Here is an 18,512-nt window from a genome sequence, read left to right as displayed (position 1 = left end):
ATTAATTCATTGTCTTCAGCCATTCAATTAAGCATTACAGATTGGGAAAATTAGTACAAGGGTGCAAATGAGGCAGGAGAATGGCACCATCAGGCTGTGGAGCTGGTCTGATCCTCTGCAATATGGATTCAGTCAGCTCTTGTTAATCAAATGTTTCAGGGGAAATCAGATTAAACGGGAGAGTTGAATGTGACGAAGGGGTTTAAAAATCAGGCGTCTCTGACAGTCGAGTTTTATTTCTTGATCCGTTTTAATTAATTTTGGCCGCGTTGTTCGTGCAGCCGATGTGAGCCCCTCCTATTGAATCGCATCGGCGTTTAACTCCTTATCTCAGGATTCCTCCTGTCTGTGGTTGAAGTGATTTCTACCAGTGACGGCTGGTCCCAGGCGATTGGGTCCAGGTATCGGTGAGCTGTGTACTTTGAGTTAAGGGTATTGTGAGCTATCGAGGAATGAAAGAATTTAGGATCTCGCCTTTTCCCCCTCCTTGCAGGGGATTTTTAGACTAAAAAACCTCCCCTTTTCCCCTCCCACTGTTTGGGTAACCTTCACTGCACATTGTCCTGTTAAGGCAAGGTCTGAGCCCTGGTATCCAGCAGCCCAGTTCAGTTTGGCTAGGCGACTGCTTGCAAACCTTTGAACTAGATAGGGTTCAGTTCTCAATTTGGAGCAACTAGCCAACATGGTCTTTTATGTTTTACAGAGCTTGGAAGGTGCCCACTGGCAAAAGGGAAATGTCTGAAAGAATTGAGTTACTGCAGAAAAGGGAATCCAAGTATGTCCTGACACGTAAGTGAATCTTGCCTCTGAGTCAGAAGGTTGCAGGTTCAAGACCCACTGCAGGGACCTGAGCACAAAAGTCTCTACTGACATTCCAGTGGAGTATCACGGGAATGCTGCAGTGTCGGAGGTGCTGTCTTTCGGATGAGATGTTGAACCGAGGCCCCCTCTGCCCTCTCGGGTGGATGCGAAAGATCCCATGGTGTTATTCTGAAGAAGTGCAGGGGAGCTCTTCCCCAGCTGTTCCAGACAATATTTATCCCTCAATGAACAGGGCGGCACAGTGGCGCAGTGGTTAGCACCGCAGCCTCACAGCTCCAGGGACCCGGGTTCGATTCCGGGTACTGCCTGTGTGGAGTTTGCAAGTTCTCCCTGTGTCTGCGTGGGTTTTCTCCGGGTGCTCCGGTTTCCTCCCACAAGCCAAAAGACTTGCAGGTTGATAGGTAAATTGGCCATTATAAATTGTCACTAGTATAGGTAGGTGGTAGGGAAATATAGGGACAGGTGGGGATGTTTGGTAGGAACATGGGATTAGTGTAGGATTAGTATAAATGGGTGGTTGATGTTCGGCACAGACTCGGTGGGCCGAAGGGCCTGTTTCAGTGCTGTATCTCTAATCTAATCTAAACATAAATTATCAGGGTGTTAACACGTTGCTGTTTGCTGTGTGCAAATTGGCCACACTTCAAAAGTGGCTGTAAAGTATTTTGAGATATGCTGATGTTGTGCAAGGTGCTATATAAATGCAAGTTTTTATTTCATTATCCCTGTGTTTTTCTGTTAAATTGGGGTAAGAGGAGATTTAATGGATGTTGGAGTGATGAAGAGACTTCTAGCTGGGGAGTTGTTAAATCATCAATTTAAAGGTTAGGAGAAACAACACAGGATGGCACAGGTGTGTGAGGAGAGAACAGGGCAGTAGGATTATTTTTGGATTTCCCCAGGAAAGAAATGGCACAGACGCAAAAGACCGAATGGTCGTCTCCTGTCCTGTAAAACATTTTATGGCCCTGTGCGTTCCCTCGTGGTAAAGTTGGAGCACCTTGTATATGAACAGGTTCTCATGTGTGGGTAATTGATCATTTCAGAGCCACTGTACCAGAATTATTGGCTCCAATCCATGTATGAAGCCCCAGCAACACCTGGGAAAGCCTCTTCTCTGGTGGATACAACACTCTCTCTTGCCGGCCTTGTTGCGTCTTCGATACTGAACTCTGCTTCCTCCCAGTTTTCTCCCAAAGACTCCAGCTTCACCTTCTGGCATGAGATCCCCGAAGTGAAGAAGAGTGGCCTGTTGGATGTAGTTAGTGCCCAGGAGCACAAGCTGCAAGAGGTGAGCATTAATGTCAAACCATGGGAGGGAGGGACCCCAGTGGCTATGAATTAACACATAAGCAAAATAGTGCAGATGCTGGCAATCTGAAATAAAAACAGAAAATGGTGGAAATACTCAGCAGGTCAGGCGAGATCAACACCGTTATCGTTTCAGGTCGATGACCTCTTGTCAGAACTGGATGAAGTTAGATGTATAACCATTTTATAAGCAAGTACAGAGCCAGGGAGGAGAGGAAGGAACAAAAGGGAAGGTCTGCAATAAGGTGGGAGGCAGGAATGATTAAATGACAAAAGGATTAATGGTGCAAGACGAAAGGGGGTGGTAATGGAACGATTAAAGAAACAAAAATGGATCTGGGGGAGCTGTAAATGGTAGCAGTAGAACCATTAGTAGTGCCTGCTGTCTGAAAAAATGGGAGCAGTGGTTATGATCTAAAGTTATGGAAATCAGTGAATTAACTACTGGATAAAAGGTCACTGACCTGCAATGTTAACTCTTCACTCTTGTTTCTCTCTCCACAGATGCTGCCTGACTAGCTCGGTGTTTCCAGCATTTTCTGTTTATAATTAACTGCAGCATTTTTAAATGGTCCTTTTGATCTATAGTCACTAAGCAATTGGTGTTCCATTATAAATTGTGGTTTAGGATCAGGACAATTGTCACGAAAAAAGACACCATGGTTGCTTTGATGGTTCAAATAATCAAACTGCTGGACGATAACCTCTTCAAGCCTTTAAGTAGAGTAAATGGCTGATGCAGCAGTGTTCATAATGAGTCGGAGGCAGGAGTGGGGCTTGAACTCTTGTCTGAAACTGCAGCAGTGTCTCCCAAGTACAGCAGGATTATTTCTCCAGCAAAATGCAGTGAGTGGGGGATAATTGCAGAATAGAAATGATGTGAGTAAAATCAATCCCAATTATTGGTAGCAGTGTTGGCTCCAGACCTGATTTTCATGGGGGAATTATTCAATCCTCTCCATTCTCACAGGGACTTGTCCCTACATGTGGCCTATTTTTAAATGGTGAGCTTAGTTGTTAATGTAGTGTAAATTTGATTTTCAGACATGATGGCCAGAATTCTTTGAGGCCGCCTGAGGTGGGGGGAGGCACGGAGAATGGCAACAGGGGTGGTGGGATGGAGGGGCCATCGCCCAGTGATCTTCCCATTGGTGGGATAGGGCAATGACAGCCTTCCCACCTAGATGCCAATTGAGACTCTTAAGTGGCCTATTAAGGACATTTTCTGCCGTGTCTGGGATCTTACCAATGGGCGGCGGGGGGAGGGTGCCTCCACTGCACAGGGAGGATGCTATTAAAATGAGGTGACCTCCTTGTGGGCTTGGGGAGGTGTGATCCCTCTCATGAACAATTTGTGGCACATAAAGGATCCCCACCAGGATCAACTTTACCCCTGGACTACCCTCCCCCTGGTGTGAGCCTCCCCACCCCACCCCCACTTGCTGGGGCTTTCCGGACTGGCCCCGGTGACCCTGCCTCACCTACCTCTGTTCCACCGCTGTAAAGGCCTGCTACCCGACTCGAACCTGACGAGACCTGTGACGTGTCGGGTTCGGGTTGGGTCGCACTTCCGGATCTGGCATTTGGGCTCTGGTCAGGTTGGATCGGACACACTCCATCACCACCTCAGGTAAGTGACTTTAATGTTAATTTACTTTTTGGACTTTAAAGGTGGTTTTGCTGCTGTTATTTTAAGCTTGTGCAGGTAAGGAAGAAAGTGAGAAACGGAAGGTAAGTTAACTGGTCGGGTCGGACGCGGGTAAAAATGGAAGGACTCGGGCCGGGTGGGATGGGGTTCTGCTGGGCTCAGGTCTGGTCTCATTTGCAGACCCAAGCAGGCCTTTACACCGCTGGGCCTGGGTCTGAGGCCTCTGCACTACTGGCAGTGGCCACTGATCCAGGTGGTGCTGCTGGCCCTTTGATTGTGCAGCAGCTCTTGAAGGTGGGATCTCTGTCCCTATTAAGTCATTTAAAGGGATGGGGATCCCACTTCGTTAAACTTTGACTTAACTAGATCACTCCAGGGGGCATGAAAAGGCAGAGGTGGGGTTCCCTCCCACTTTTTCGGACTGGCACCAGGTGTCCCACCTCTAGCACGAAGTCCAGCCCAATAGCTTGTCTCCATCTTTTTGATTCTAAATTTATTTAAAAGTAAGATAATACTTTGGACTGGTGTTTAGCCTGATTGCGGCTGTTGCAATTCAATCACTTATATAGTGCCTTTAAAAAAAAAAAAAAAAAATCCTAAGGAACTTGACAGATGCACAGAAAAGGAAAGTTTGCTAAGAATGACTGACTGAAAACTAGTTGAAAGAATTGGGTCTTGAAGTTTTTTTTTTAAAGGAGAGAAGTATCTAGGAAGGGAATTGCACAGAGTAGAATCAAGAGGCTGAAGGCCCTGCCACTAATGGTGGGTTGAAGGGGGGAGTGGGAAGGTCAGAGGAACAGCATTCACGGGAGTGGTGGGGGGAATGTAGAGCTGGAAGCAATTGTAGAAGTGGGTTGGGGCAAGGCCGTGAAGGGATTAAAGCTGAGCATTTAAAATGTAGGGGGATGAGGAATCAATGTAAATCAACGAGGTCAGGGGGGGATGTGTGAATGGGACTTAGTGCAAGATGTGCGGCTGCATTTTGGCCAAGTTGGAGTTTATGGAGAGTATGTTACTGTGCTGATTTGTATCCTCTATCCAGATTGATGGATGTCGACATGCTAGGTATTCTCTAGCTGACAATCTGCTGTGATTGAGGTCAATTATTAAACCAAGACTACAATAACCTAAACAGAGAAAAGAAACCGTTTCCAAGTCATGAGTAAAGGTTTTCTTTTTGGGGGGGGCGGGGAGGAAATGGGGGTGGGAAGTGAACTGTAACAGTTGAAAACCTATGTATTCAGCTACCAGTCCATCCCTCTAAATTTCAATCTAAATTTGTGGAAGTATAAATACTGTTCTTGCAATGTGTAGCTGGGAATGGCAGTGGTGTAATTCAGCAGAGGTTAGGATCCAGAAAGTTCTGCTCAACATAATGTGACTGTTTCCTCTCTTCAGGCAATGTTTGAAGTTATTACATCTGAAGCATCTCACCTGCGGAGTTTGACGGTAGCTGTCAATCATTTCAGTAAGTGCCCAGAGCTGTTGGATATTCTGACTCTCATGGACTGGCACATGCTGTTCTCCAACGTGCAGGAGGTGAAGGACACAAGTGAAAGGTGGGTGTGTACGGCAAAGGTTAGTAAATAATGCATAATCGTTCTTCCAGAAACCAAATCGGAAAATGATTTTCCAATGAGTGAGAAAGTGTCCGCCAGGACCTGGCAAAAAAAACTTGCTTAAGTGCAAATCACCATCTTCCTGATAGCTTGGGGTCAATGCGTCCTCGTAGTGCAGTGCATTGTGCAGACCACAATTGTGCTGCACAGTGGCGCAGTGGTTAGCACCGCAGCCTCACAGCTCCAGCGACCCGGGTTCGATTCTGGGTACCGCCTGTGCGGAGTTTGCAAGTTCTCCCTGTGACCGCGTGGGTTTTCGCCGGGTGCTCCGGTTTCCTCCCACAGCCAAAGACTTGCAGGTTGATAGGTAAATTGGCCATTATAAATTGCCCCTAGTGTAGGTAGGGGAATTGTGAGAGGGTACTGGGATTAATATAGGATTAGTATAAATGGGTGGTTGATGGTCGGCACAGACTCGGTGGGCTGAAGGGCCTGTTTCAGTGCTGTATCTCTAAATAAATAAATAAATATCCCCAGTTCAACTCTTGGTCTGTATAGAGGTAGCTGGGCAGTGGTGAGGGTTCTAGAAATTCGCCCCCAACCCAGGGCAAGTGCATGTGCAGGGAAAGGATTGCACTTGGCTCTGATGACCTTGACAGTTGAATGGCTTGCCAATGTTCATTGTTTAGGTTCAACCATCAATGGTCACTTAGGTAAGGACCCAAAAGCCTGCAGACATCCACGGAACTGGATCATAACAAGAGTTAGTGCTGTTTGGAGAGGGGCAGAATAGGGGAAAGACCAGTAAGGGGAGGCCTGACTGGCCAGCCAGAGGAAATTCTTCACAAATCATTGTCGCAGGGAAGTTCTTGGGTTTCCTTAATCATGCAGTAAATGTTATTGCCTTTGGTATGTCCCTTGGTGCATGTGCTGCATATTTATCTGCACACATGGCCACTTTAACCAGCAGGCTGTAACTTGTGGTTGTTCGACAGGTTTTTGTTGGACCTGGAGGAACGCCTGGAGGAGAATGTCTTTGTCAGAGACATCAGTGACATTGTGCTGCGACATTGCACTAACTTCCACAGAGTCTATATCCCATACGTCACCAATCTGATGTACCAGGAGAAGATGATGCAGCAGCTCATGTGAGTGAAGCTAACTCGCAATAGTCTCCTGAGTTAACTTGATGTAACGTCAGTGCAGCAACTGACCGAACGTCAATGAGCACTGCAGGTGTCCAGTGTAAAATTGTGCCAGAGATCAGGAGCAGGTCAGACTTGCTCTCTGAGTACCTGTGTATTCAAAAATGCTCAGTCATTGCTGTAACTATCCATCCCCCACACGATCTCTCCCTCTCTCTCCTTCCTCTCCTGCACACATCTCCACTTGTGCTGCGTGACCGACCAGTCAACAGACCCGAGTTCTGTTCTCCCTGTCCTAAGACCATGTATCCGGATGTTCTATGGGAGAAAGTGGCCAGCATATAACCCACTAATCAACTGGGCAGTGAATCCCAGATAGACCGGGAAGTATAATAGCAGGGATTAAAATTACAGTTTCAAAATATGCTGCATTCTTATCTGGGGGGAGGGGAGTGTGTGTGTGTGTGTCCTTAGCCCTCTGCTTGGTTCCCTGACAGGCTGAAGGAAGAATTTCTGCAGGTCCTGAAGAAACTGGAGGAACAGCTGATCTGCCAGCGGCAGCCACTGAAGTCCTTCCTGATCCTGCCATTCCAACGAATCATACGGCTGAAGATCATGCTTGAGGTAACCCCCTTCAGTTTCTCTTTGTGCATTTAATACTTTCTTCCCACAGCTATCTCTCTTTATCCCCCTCTGGCCACTGAGGGAAAGTGATCTGTCGAAGTGCAGCACCTGATGATTTTCACCCTATAGTTTTGGTACCAATGACATTATAACCCACCTAGAAGTCAAGGAAGTTTCCAGCTCCTACTGTTAAAGGCTACTTGTTCCATCTGCACATGGGCCACTCGCCTCAATCTATGGCAAACAACCAGTGCTGAGTGTGAGCAGAGCGTGCGCGGACTGTACGAGCAGCTGTTATGGTAACCAGCTGGAAACTCCTTTCTATCTTGGGTGGTTTGAGATGCAAAATCCTGGCACTTACTGTTGATTTTAAATGTAGAAGTACCTGTAAGGGGAGGGGAAACCTGATTTGGATTGTGAGATTAAAAGTTTCCTTAGCTCACTTCTGTTGGCAATGCTTTTGCTATCACATCACTTGCTTTACAGATTAATAAGCAGGTTGGAGTACAGTTGGTTTCACTGGATTTCTCCTTAAAACATTTCAAAGTCTTGAGGTTCCCCCACCCTAAGAGTGTTGAACTTGTGTTGCGTTCTGTGCCTTTACTTCATCAATATTTTAAACATAGTTGCTGAGATGAACTGTGCGAGTCGGCCGCTGTCATCAGAGGTGGAAAAAATTTCTCGCCTTGTTTAATGCATGTCAATTGTTAGGCCTTCATTGCCGGGTTGGAATGTGTAGAGCTTCATCTGTATTGGCTGCCTACTAACCAATTAATTATTTTTGGGTTCTTCCAGAATATCTTAATGCTGACTTCACCAGAGTGTCCGATGGCAGATTCAGTCCGGGAAGCTGCAGAAGCGATTAAGGAGGTGAGGCCTGTTGCCTTTTGTTTGGAGATCCCTCTGACATGAAGACAACCCCTGCCTGTCTGGGTAGCTGCTTTTACATTGTTCTCCCTAGGCCCAGGCAGCAATGTACATGCACTTCTCTCCCATATTAACTTCCCAAATGTGCAGCCCCTCTCTGTGAACTGAGACTCAAATGTTCTTTTCAGTTTTTTATTTGTAGCTCCTGCTGCCTAAGGGACTGGCTGGAAGAAATGTTCATGTCACGTGGAATGGTTTTGCATCTTGATCTTGCGTCAAGCTGCATAAAATCCCCAATACATGCTACAGGAGTGCATGTGCAGCACTGTGTAAACAAGTTATTCGTCACTGTAGCGTCCTATTTTCTGAAACCATTTAAAAATGGCCATGTTATGAAATCTGATAGTTTTAGTTTGATCTTGCCGCTGGGAATGCGAAGCCCATTGATTAGGTATTGTGCAACACAATACCTAATGTGCAGCAGTGGAAGACTGAACCAAAACTACTTTGAATGCTCCCCGTAGCCTTGATGCTGCTGTTTAATTGGAAAGGGACCTGTTTTTCAGGTTGGGTTAGGAGGGTGACTACTTCATGAGCAACATAAATGTGGGTAAGAGGGAGTGGTGGATATAATTATGGGAGGTGGTAATGTGGCTGGGGTTGAAGATTGGAGGAAGGTGACATTCTTCTGTTCCTCTTGCAGATAGTACATCAATGTAATGAAAATGTAAAGAGGATGAGACAGATTGAGGAGCTGGTCTCTCTGGAGAAGCAGCTGGAATTTGGCAGTACCAAGGTGTGCATTAGCAGAATGCAGTGTGGCTCTGAAATGAATTGAGGGAGTTGCTTGGCTTTTCTGATGCTTTTATAGAACAAAGAAAATTACAGCACAGGAACAGGCCCTTCGGCCCTCCAAGCCTACGCCGATCCAAGTCCTCTATCTAAACCTGTCGCCTATTTTCTAAGGGTCTGTATCTCTTTACTTCCTGCCCATTCATGTATCTGTCTAGATACATCTTAAAAGACGCTATCGTGCCCGCGTCTACCACCTCCGCTGGCAATGTGTTCCAGGCACCCACCACCCTCTGCGTAAAGAACTTTCCACGCATATCCCCCCTAAACTTTTCCCCTTTCACTTTGAACTCGTGTCCCCTAGTAATTGAATCCCCCACTCGGGGGGAAAAAGCTTCTTGCTATCCAACCTGTCTATACCTCTCATGATTTTGCACACCTCAATCAGGTTCCCCCCTCAACCTCCGTCTTTCTAATGAAAATAATCCTAATCTACTCAACCTCTCTTCATAGCTAGCGCCCTCCATACCAGGCAACATCCTGGTGAACCTCCTCTGCACCCTCTCCAAAGCATCCACATCCTTTTGGTAATGTGGCGACCAGAACTGCACGCAGTATTCCAAATGTGGCCGAACCAAAGTCCTATATAACTGTAACATGACCTGCCAACTCTTGTACTCAATACCCAGTCCGATGAAGGAAAGCATGCCGTATGCCTTCTTGACCACTCTATTGACCTGCGTTGCCACCTTCAGGGAACAATGGACCTGAACACCCAAATCTCTCTGTACATCAATTTTCCCCAGGACTTTTCCATTTACTGTATAGTTCATTCTTGAATTGGATCTTCCAAAATGCATCACCTCGCACTTGCCCTGATTGAACTCCATCTGCCATTTCTCTGCCCAACTCTCCAGTCTATCTATATTCTGCTGTATTCTCTGACAGTCCCCTTCACTATCTGCTACTCCACCAATCTTAGTGTCGTCTGCAAACTTGCTAATCAGACCACCTATTCTTTCCTCCAAATCATTTATGTATATCACAAACAACAGTGGTCCCAGCACAGATCCCTGTGGAACACCACTGGTCACACCTCTCCATTTTGAGAAACTCCCTTCCACTGCTACTCTGTCTCCTGTTGCCCAACCAGTTCTTTATCCATCTAGCTAGTACACCTTGGACCCCATGCGCCTTCACTTTCTCCATCAGCCTACCATGGGGAACCTTATCAAACGCCTTACTGAAGTCCATGTATATGACATCTACAGCCCTTCCCTCATCAATCAACTTTGTCACTTCCTCAAAGAATTCTATTAAGTTGGTAAGACATGACCTTCCCTGCACAAAACCATGTTGCCTATCACTGATAAGCCCATTTTCTTCCAAATGGGAATAGATCCTATCCCTCAGTATCTTCTCCAGCAGCTTCCCTACCACTGACGTCAGGCTCACCGGTCTATAATTACCTGGATTATCCCTGCTACCCTTAAACAAGGGGACAACATTAGCAATTCTCCAGTCCTCCGGGACCTCACCCGTGTTTAAGGATGTTGCAAAGATATCTGTTAAGGCCCCAACTATTTCCTCTCTCGCTTCCCACAGTAACCTGGGATAGATCCCATCCGGACCTGGGGACTTGTCCACCTTAATGCCCTTTAGAATACCCAACACTTCCTCCCTCCTTATGCCGACTTGACCTAGAGTAATCAAACATCTGTCCCTAACCTCAACATCCGTCATGTCCCTCTCCTCGGTGAATACCGATGCAAAGTACTCGTTTAGAATCTCACCCATTTTCTCTGACTCCATGCATAACTTTCCTCCTTTGTCCTTGAGTGGGCCAATCCTTTCTCTAGTTACCCTCTTGTTCCTTATATATGAATAAAAGACTTTGGGATTTTCCTTAACCCTGTTTGCTAAAGATATTTCATGACCCCTTTTAGCCCTCTTAATTCCTCGTTTCAGATTGCGCCTACAATCCCGATATTCTTTCAAAGCTTCGTCTTTCTTCAGCCGCCTAGACCTTATGTATGCTTCCTTTTTCCTCTTGGCTAGTCTCACAATTTCACCTGTCATCCATGATTCCCTAATCTTGCCATTTCTACCCCTCATTTTCACAGGAACATGTCTCTCCTGCACGCTAATCAACCTCTCTTTAAAAGCCTTCCACATATCAAATGTGGATTTACCTTCAAACAGCTGCTCCCAATCTACATTCCCCAGCTCCTGCCGAATTTTGGTATAGTTGGCCTTCCCCCAATTTAGCACTCTTCCTTTAGGACCACTCTCGTCTTTGTCCATGAGTATTCTAAAACTTACGGAATTGTGATCACTATTCCCAAAGTAGTCACCTACTGAAACGTCAACAACCTGGCCTGGCTCATTCCCCAACACCAGGTCCAGTATGGCCCCTTCCCGAGTTGGACTATTTACATACTGCTCTAGAAAACCCTCCTGGATGCTCCTTACAAATTCTGCTCCATCTAGACCTCTAACACTAAGGGAAACCCAGTCAATGTTGGGAAAATTAAAATCTCCTATCACCACCACCCTGTTGCTCCTACAGCTTTCCATAATCTGTTTACATATTTGCACCTCTATCTGACGCTCGCTGTTGGGAGGCCTGTAGTACAGCCCCAACATTGTTACCGCACCTTTCCTATTTCTGAGTTCTGCCCATATTGCCTCACAGCTCGAGTCCTCCATAGTGCCTTCCTTCAGCACAGCTGTGATATCCTCTTTGACCAGTAATGCAACTCCTCCACCCCTTTTACCTCCCTCTCTGTCCCGCCTGAAGCATCGGTATCCTGGGATATTTAGTTGCCAATCATGCCCTTCCCTTAACCAAGTCTCAGTAATAGCAATAACATCATACTCCCAGGTACTAATTCAAGCCCTAAGTTCATCTGCCTTACCTATTACACTTCTTGCATTAAAACAAATACACCTCAGACCACCAGTCCCTTTGCTTTCATCATCTGCTCCCTGCTTTACTCTTTCCCTTAGTCACGCTGATTTCATTATCTAGTTCCTTACAGGCTTTAGTTACTACATCCTTACTCTCCACTGACCTCCTTTGATTCCCATCCCCCTGCCACATTAGTTTAAACGCTCCCCAACAGCGTTAGCAAAAGCACCCCCAAGGACATTGGTTCCAGTTCGGCCCAGGTGTAGACCATCCAATTTGTAATAGTCCCACCTCCCCCAGAACCGGTCCCAATGTCCCAAAAATCTGAACCCCTCCCTCCTGCACCATCTCTCAAGCCACGCATTCATCCTGACTATTCTTTCATTTCTACTCTGACTATCGCGTGACACTGGTAGCAATCCTGAGATTACTACCTCTGAGGTCCTACTTTTTAACTTGGCTCCTAACTCCCTAAATTCTGCTTGTAGGACCTCATCCCTTTTTTTACCTATATCATTGGTGCCTATGTGCACAACGACAACTGGCTGTTCACCCTCCCCCTTCAGAATGTTCTGCAGCCGATCTGAGACATCCCTGACCCGTGCACCTGGGAGGCAACATACCATTCGGGAGTCTCGTTTTCGACCACAGAACCGCCTATCTACTCCCCTTACAATCGAATCCCCTATGACTATAGCCCTTCCACTCGTTTTCCCGCCCTTCTGAACAGCAGAGCCAGCCACGGTGCCATGAACCTGGCTACTGCTGCCTTCCCCTGGTGAGCCATCTCCCTCAACAGTATCCAAAACGGTATACCTGTTGTGGAGGGAGATGACCACAGGGGACACCTGCGCTGCCTTCCTGCTCTTTCTCTGCCTTTTGGTCACCCATTCCCTTTCTCCCTCAGCAATCCTAATCTGCGGTGTGACCAATTCGCTAAACGTGCTATCCACAACCTCCTCAGCATCGCGGATGCTCCAAACTGAGTCCATCCGCAGCTCCAGAGCCGTCATGCGGTCTAACAAGAGCTGCAGCTGGACACTTCCTGCACATGAAGGAGTCAGGGACATCAGCCATGTCCCTGAGCTCCCACATTGAGCAAGAGGAGCATGTCACGGGGTCTGAGATCTCCTGCCATTTTTAATCTTAAGCTTAAACTTAGTTAAACGTTTCGTTCCTTTTTCACCAATCACACGATAAAACGAAAAAGAGAAATAGAAAAAGCCTTACCTTATCTACACACCACCGAGTCCTTTTTTTTGGTTAGAGCAGGAGGGCGGGTGGGAGACACTACACGTGTAGTGTCTCGGGTTCAGAAACGGCCCAAATATATAGGGTTTTACTTACCCAGCAGCCCCCTGGTCTCCGCCGAAAACAAAAGGAAATTAAGTTTACTTTAAACTGACCTTCCCAGCTGCTCACTCGCTCGCACTCTCTGCTCCCGAAAAAGCTGCTGCAAAGCTTTGATATCCCATTAACTGCATGCTGTAGACAGTAAACGTGCACCATAAGGATGTCCATTAGCAAAATGCATTGATTCCTCACTGCAAGAGGTGGGCAACTTATTTTTTTCAAAGTCTTGTACTGAATATTTGCGACAAAACAAATGCAGCTGAAAAAGCTCAGCAAGTCAGGCACAGCATCTGTGGAGAGTAACAATGATTCAGGTCATTACTATTCATCAGAAGCTATATGTTGTTCCTGGCCTTGTGCAGATTTAAAAAACAATGCAGTTTTATTGCTGATCCACAATGAAATTGAGTTTGAGTGGAAACCACTTCCACTCCTGACTGCTGTGCATTCAATAATGAGCAGAAGTTGTTTAAACCAGCCAAATAAAAATTTTGCAAATGACATTGTTCAAATTTGAAACTTGTATTTCCACGTGGATATTCTTCTTTCACCCCCTCCCCTGCAGGCCCATTCCCAAATCTTCACAGCGAGTGTCACACACATCCGTATTGGATCATAAACTTTGGGGATTGTGACTCCATTTCAGTTGGTTCATTGCTAGCCAGCTTGGAGGATGTGAACTTCCATTTACGTACACTAAGGCATTGCTGTCCACATTTTGAAGGGGTGTCCACCAGGGGTGAAGGTGAACGCCTGGGGCTGTTTTTCGATGTTGAAATGGGGAAATGCCAATAATGGTGACAAATAATTTCTAGGAAGGAGTGTAATCCAATTAGCCTTGAGCAGCCTAACTCTGACAAGCCCAGAGTTTAGGGAGTGGGGAATATATTGAATTGAGATGTTTTAGTTTTTCAGGTTTCATCCTGATTTGCATAGTTACTGGTGATGAGTAACTCTTCCTCCTGCCCTGCAGTCTCTTCCTCTTATCTCTCAAACACGCTTCCTGGTCAAAGAAGGTGAACTTGTTGACATATCTGGCCATGAATCCGGACACACAACTGGAAGTGCAACCAAATCTATATATCTTCATCTATTTAATGATCTCCTGTTGCTGTCTAGGAAAGAGTAAGCATCTAATTACTAATTTTATTTTTTGCTTCTATTAACCAAAGACTAAATTGGCCATTTGCTTTGATTCTAAACTTTTAGATGCTGCTGAAATTTCACTCCAATAAATCCGTTCAGTATCTGGGTGGCAGGGCAGGTGACTGAAAGCTGTGCTCCATATGATGCATACAAAATGGCAACGGCCTTTATTTGCATACATTGACATCATAGGTCACGTGTGCGGCAAGCCAAAGTATACAAAGGTGTTTATCCGAATAGGCTACAATGGTCAGTCACAAACCCACAATGGGTGAGGGACCAACCCATGCCTTGCTACCAGTTCCACATACACCAGTCTACTAGTGAAACTATTTGAAATCTTCCTGAACTTGGGTTTCTGTAAAGTTCAATAGAATTAATCACATTCATGAGGTCATGTTTTAAATTGAAGTGGAAATGATTATTCGATTTTAATCCTCCAGCACCTCTGTTCTCTTAACTCGGAATCTTTTTTCCTCCCCTACTGCAGTAACGGTAGATACTTGGTGCTGGACTATGCCACGATCTCAAAAGTGAGAGCTGATTGTTTCGAGGCAAAGTCGCTGGTTTTTATTCTCTGTCTGGCTGGGAATCACAAAGGAACTAACAGAAATGTTATCGTGGGAGCAGGAAGTGAGTAAGTGTTTATGGATAAAGAACAGATAGCAATCTCAAGATCAAAGTAATGGAAATTCACAGCAGGTTAGTCGGTGTGATGAAGGGACTAGTTGACATTTAAAGTGAGTGGTTTATCATTCAAATGTTGACTGGCTCATCATACATTTTGCTTTTTTTTTTTCTTGCTGCTTCCTCTTGCTCGTGTGTGTGTGTCCCTGTCCTTCTATTACTCTTTCTTTCTGATGCAGGATTTCTGCGTCCTCTTCAGGGGAAATTCATGGTCCAACTCTAAATCTTGAAAGCAGTCAGTGATCGGGGCATCCTTTGCAGTATCGGTTTATTAATCCATTTTTATGAATATAATTTGTTATACGCCATTCTGAGTGGGCTGCATTGTAACCTCGCCCTTTCCTATCTCCTCTGTTCTTGGACTGAGCAGGTGTGAAATGCAAGAGTGGGTTGCAGCCATTTCTACTCTGCAACGAGCTGGAAGTGAGTCACCAAACAAAGGTGAGTAGACATGCAGCAGCGTCGGGAAGGAATGTTCCATTATATCAAGCATGGTGCGAGGAAAGGCCAATCATTTGTCCAGCTCAGGCCTCCAGGACACTATCTAATCTACCTTTTTTATCAATAACTCTACCCCACCCATTTAATTGCATTCAGTCACTGCACCTACTCCCTTCCAGTATGGCTCAGAATCTATTTCTTTACTCCTATTTGTGAAGCATCTTGATATTTCATTATGCTAGGTGCTATAGAAATGCATGTTTTTGTTGCAGGATTGCCCATATTTAATCTGTTCCATCATGGCCCCTACCCCACCTATTTAATCTAAATGAACGTTCCAAACCAATATCCCTCACCCACCAATGCTAATGCAGGGAAACTCCAGATTATTCATCCATCCTCGTGTCTCTACTGGCCTGCTGCGAGCCTCTATCTATCCCAACAATCTCCAATTCTGCTCATGACCAAATATTCTCCAGTTCATTTTTGAAGGAGTTAAGTGACTTGGCACCAATTGCTTTTGCTGGGACTCTATTCTCCGGGAGGGGTGAGAATGGACCCTCGTAAGGTTTCAATTTTAAGTCATTATTTATATTTATTATATATTTTGGTTTTGTGACGATTAGCCTCTAATAACCACCATCCTTTTGTGACTCCAGCCATAGGGTTTCCCTGTTGTGACCCATATCAGCCTCTGATTGACAGTGGCTGCCAAACTGGGGTCTTTGGATCCCTGGGGGTCTGCAGAGATCTTCCAGACATTCTGAGATGCAGACCCAGCCCACAGGTGGGTGACGCCCAAGGTGCCATGGTCAAAAGTAAATGAGTGAATGGTAGCCAGAGGCATGCTGTGCTCCCCGAGCTCCTGATCTCCCCCTGCTCTTGTGCACTCAGGGCTCCTGTTCTCAGTCGGGTGCGCTTTCCCATTGCTCTTAATACTTCCTCTCCCTGGGAATCTGCACTTTGTGCTCTTGCCAAAGATAGCCAGATATTGCAGGCACACCCATCTTACTGGCATCTGTTGAGTGAATACCTGTTTTATTAAAAGCGTTATTAAAACATGTTTTATATGCAACACTTCTGTATGAGTATTAAATAGTATTCTAGTTTAAATGGGGGTTTGTAATTACTAATCCATTTGAAGAGGCATCCTTCAACTAAAAAGGTTTGAAAACCAACTACTTGTATCTACACAATCGATTTGTTTTGTAGAATTGCAGAGATGGCACCATGTCTGCCTCAATTTTTTTTTTCTTGAAACTGGGATGTCCACCTCTTTGTTTTGTCTTGTAACTTTGCTCTACTCTGGTTTTACTTAGGAATCCTGGGAAAAGCAGAGCCCTGATTTGCGTCAGTATCTGGCAGGAATGAAATGGACCCAATGTCAGAGCTGTCTGTCTCCCCCTGTTCACCCTTCAGTTATGGTTTTTCTGTTGAATGATGATCATGATACTGAGGAACACCCATTGGGCTTGGCAGCTCCTTGCTTCTTATCTCACTTTCTTAACTATCTGTGAAGTTTAGGCTTGCGCGCTTTGCAAGAGTGAAATGACCTCCTGCGTAGGTGACTGTGACTGCTCCTCTGGGCAGGTGACTGTGACTGCTCCTCTGGGCAGCTGTTATCACTGAAGCAGTAATGTACCACAAACCAATCCCTTGTACATGAAGGTGAAGGAGCAATAACCTGTTTTAAATTGTACAGCAACTTGGTATGTACAAACAAGCAAATCCAATCACTCCACAGTCTGCAAATTCAGTGGCAACTAAAGAGCGTCTTGGGTGCTTGAAGAGATTGCAGTTGGAAGGTGAGATTGAAGAGCAATTTTAAACCAATATCGAAGATTTTGGTATGACGGCATCGTGAAGGATTCTGTGCAGTACTTTATTTTGATTAAGGATGAGCCGCGCCTTGTTAAAGATGTAGAATTCTCACGTATTGGGTTACACAGCCAAAGATATCAATTTCTAGCTGCCAGCGTTCTACTCATTTTTCTCTGCACAATTCTAGCTCCGATATTTGGCCTTATGGGATATAGACTGAGCAAGATGATCTACACCTCCCCATTGCAAACCTCTTCTGCCTTCTCACTGTGGCACGTCATCAGTTTCAGATTGGAGGAGGGGTCGTCTACTGTACATTGAATTGGTTGGAGTTCCTTGTGGAACTCGTAGGGATGCTTCTGAAAATGGGCATTTGTTTTAAGATGTAAAATTTACTAAAGCTACAAAATTTTTGATCATGTACGTTTTTTATGCAGAGGACTAATAAAGATTTTAGAGTTTACTAAACTTCCTCCCAAGTACAATTAATTTTTCTCCGCCTCTACCCTTCAGTGTAACTGGCTACTTTTGAATTTGGAACTGTTGCTGGATCTCGATGCCTAGTGAGAGTGACCAAGACTCCAGCTGGGTTCTTGATTAATGGCAAGTCATGAAATGGAGACAGATTAAGAGCTTTCTCAATTGGGACTCCTGTGTCAAAGTAGGGACTCTGTTGTTGGATAATGGGAAATCATCTTGAACAATGGGTGCGGGAGAATGGTGGTTAGTCTGCTTGCTACTAGAGTTGTGGGAATGAGCTGGGTAATGGCAGTTACTTGAAGGAACTGTGCCTTAATACTTCAGTTGAGGCGATGACTAGTCCACATCCAACATATAATCTGTGTATCAAGCTGGACACCTTGACACTATATTTTTGAAACAAATATAAAAGATCTAAGCAATAGAGCTGACATAGTATTGAAGTGTCCGAACTCAGTCTTTTCTGTACAAAGATGTAAAGTGCTTCACTCTCTGGATTTTTTCCCCTTCCTGTCTTTCCCTGTTCTATTGCCAGCATTGTTTGGTGACTTTCCATTCATTCTGTTTATCCCAATAATATACCTGAACTCAGAAATTCACAATAACCAGGTACATAATCGCTACAAATCAGTGTGACTGCACCTCCCATTGTTTTTCAAACATTGCTTTAACCATAAACAAAAGGAGTGTTACGTTGTCTGGGATCCGTGTGTGCTATTTCCATCTCCCTCCTCTGCAACATTGAGAATCTGTCTGTCTGGATGCATTTTGAGTGTTTCAGCACCAGCCCATTCTTTCATGGGATGTGGGCATCACTGGCAAGGCCAGTATTTATTGCATATCCCTAATTGTCTTGAACTGAGTGGTATGCTAGGCCATTTCAGAGGGCCATTAAGAGCCAGCCA

General features: G+C 45.3%; 1 protein-coding gene across 1 annotated transcript; it reads left to right on the top strand.

Annotated features, from left to right (window-relative positions):
• Positions 1–327: 327 nt before the first annotated feature.
• Positions 328–16,738, top strand: si:ch73-15b2.5 (rho guanine nucleotide exchange factor 19). Its single transcript, XM_068016997.1, has 12 exons — positions 328–407; positions 704–789; positions 1,869–2,113; positions 5,180–5,340; positions 6,336–6,488; positions 6,983–7,109; positions 7,905–7,979; positions 8,680–8,772; positions 14,006–14,157; positions 14,669–14,815; positions 15,236–15,306; positions 16,626–16,738. Exons 2-12 carry the CDS (start codon positions 735–737, stop codon positions 16,649–16,651), a joined length of 1,305 nt encoding a protein of 434 aa, XP_067873098.1. The 5' UTR covers positions 328–407; positions 704–734; the 3' UTR covers positions 16,652–16,738.
• The last annotated feature ends 1,774 nt before the right edge of the window (positions 16,739–18,512 follow it).

Source organism: Heterodontus francisci, chromosome 37, assembly GCF_036365525.1.
Source record: "Heterodontus francisci isolate sHetFra1 chromosome 37, sHetFra1.hap1, whole genome shotgun sequence".
NCBI classification, from domain to species: domain Eukaryota; kingdom Metazoa; phylum Chordata; class Chondrichthyes; order Heterodontiformes; family Heterodontidae; genus Heterodontus; species Heterodontus francisci.
The sequence above is the reverse complement of the archived record's forward strand: the minus strand, read 5'-3'. Positions and strand labels throughout refer to the sequence as shown.

Excerpts from the sequence above, each read along its gene's own strand:
- si:ch73-15b2.5 (XM_068016997.1), top strand. The coding sequence starts at position 735 with ATGTCTGAAAGAATTGAGTTACTGCAGAAAAGGGAATCCAAGTATGTC. Across the intron at positions 7,110-7,904 it reads GGCTGAAGATCATGCTTGAG|AATATCTTAATGCTGACTTC; the intron begins GTAACCCCCTTC and ends GGGTTCTTCCAG. Across the intron at positions 8,773-14,005 it reads TGGAATTTGGCAGTACCAAG|TCTCTTCCTCTTATCTCTCA; the intron begins GTGTGCATTAGC and ends CCTGCCCTGCAG.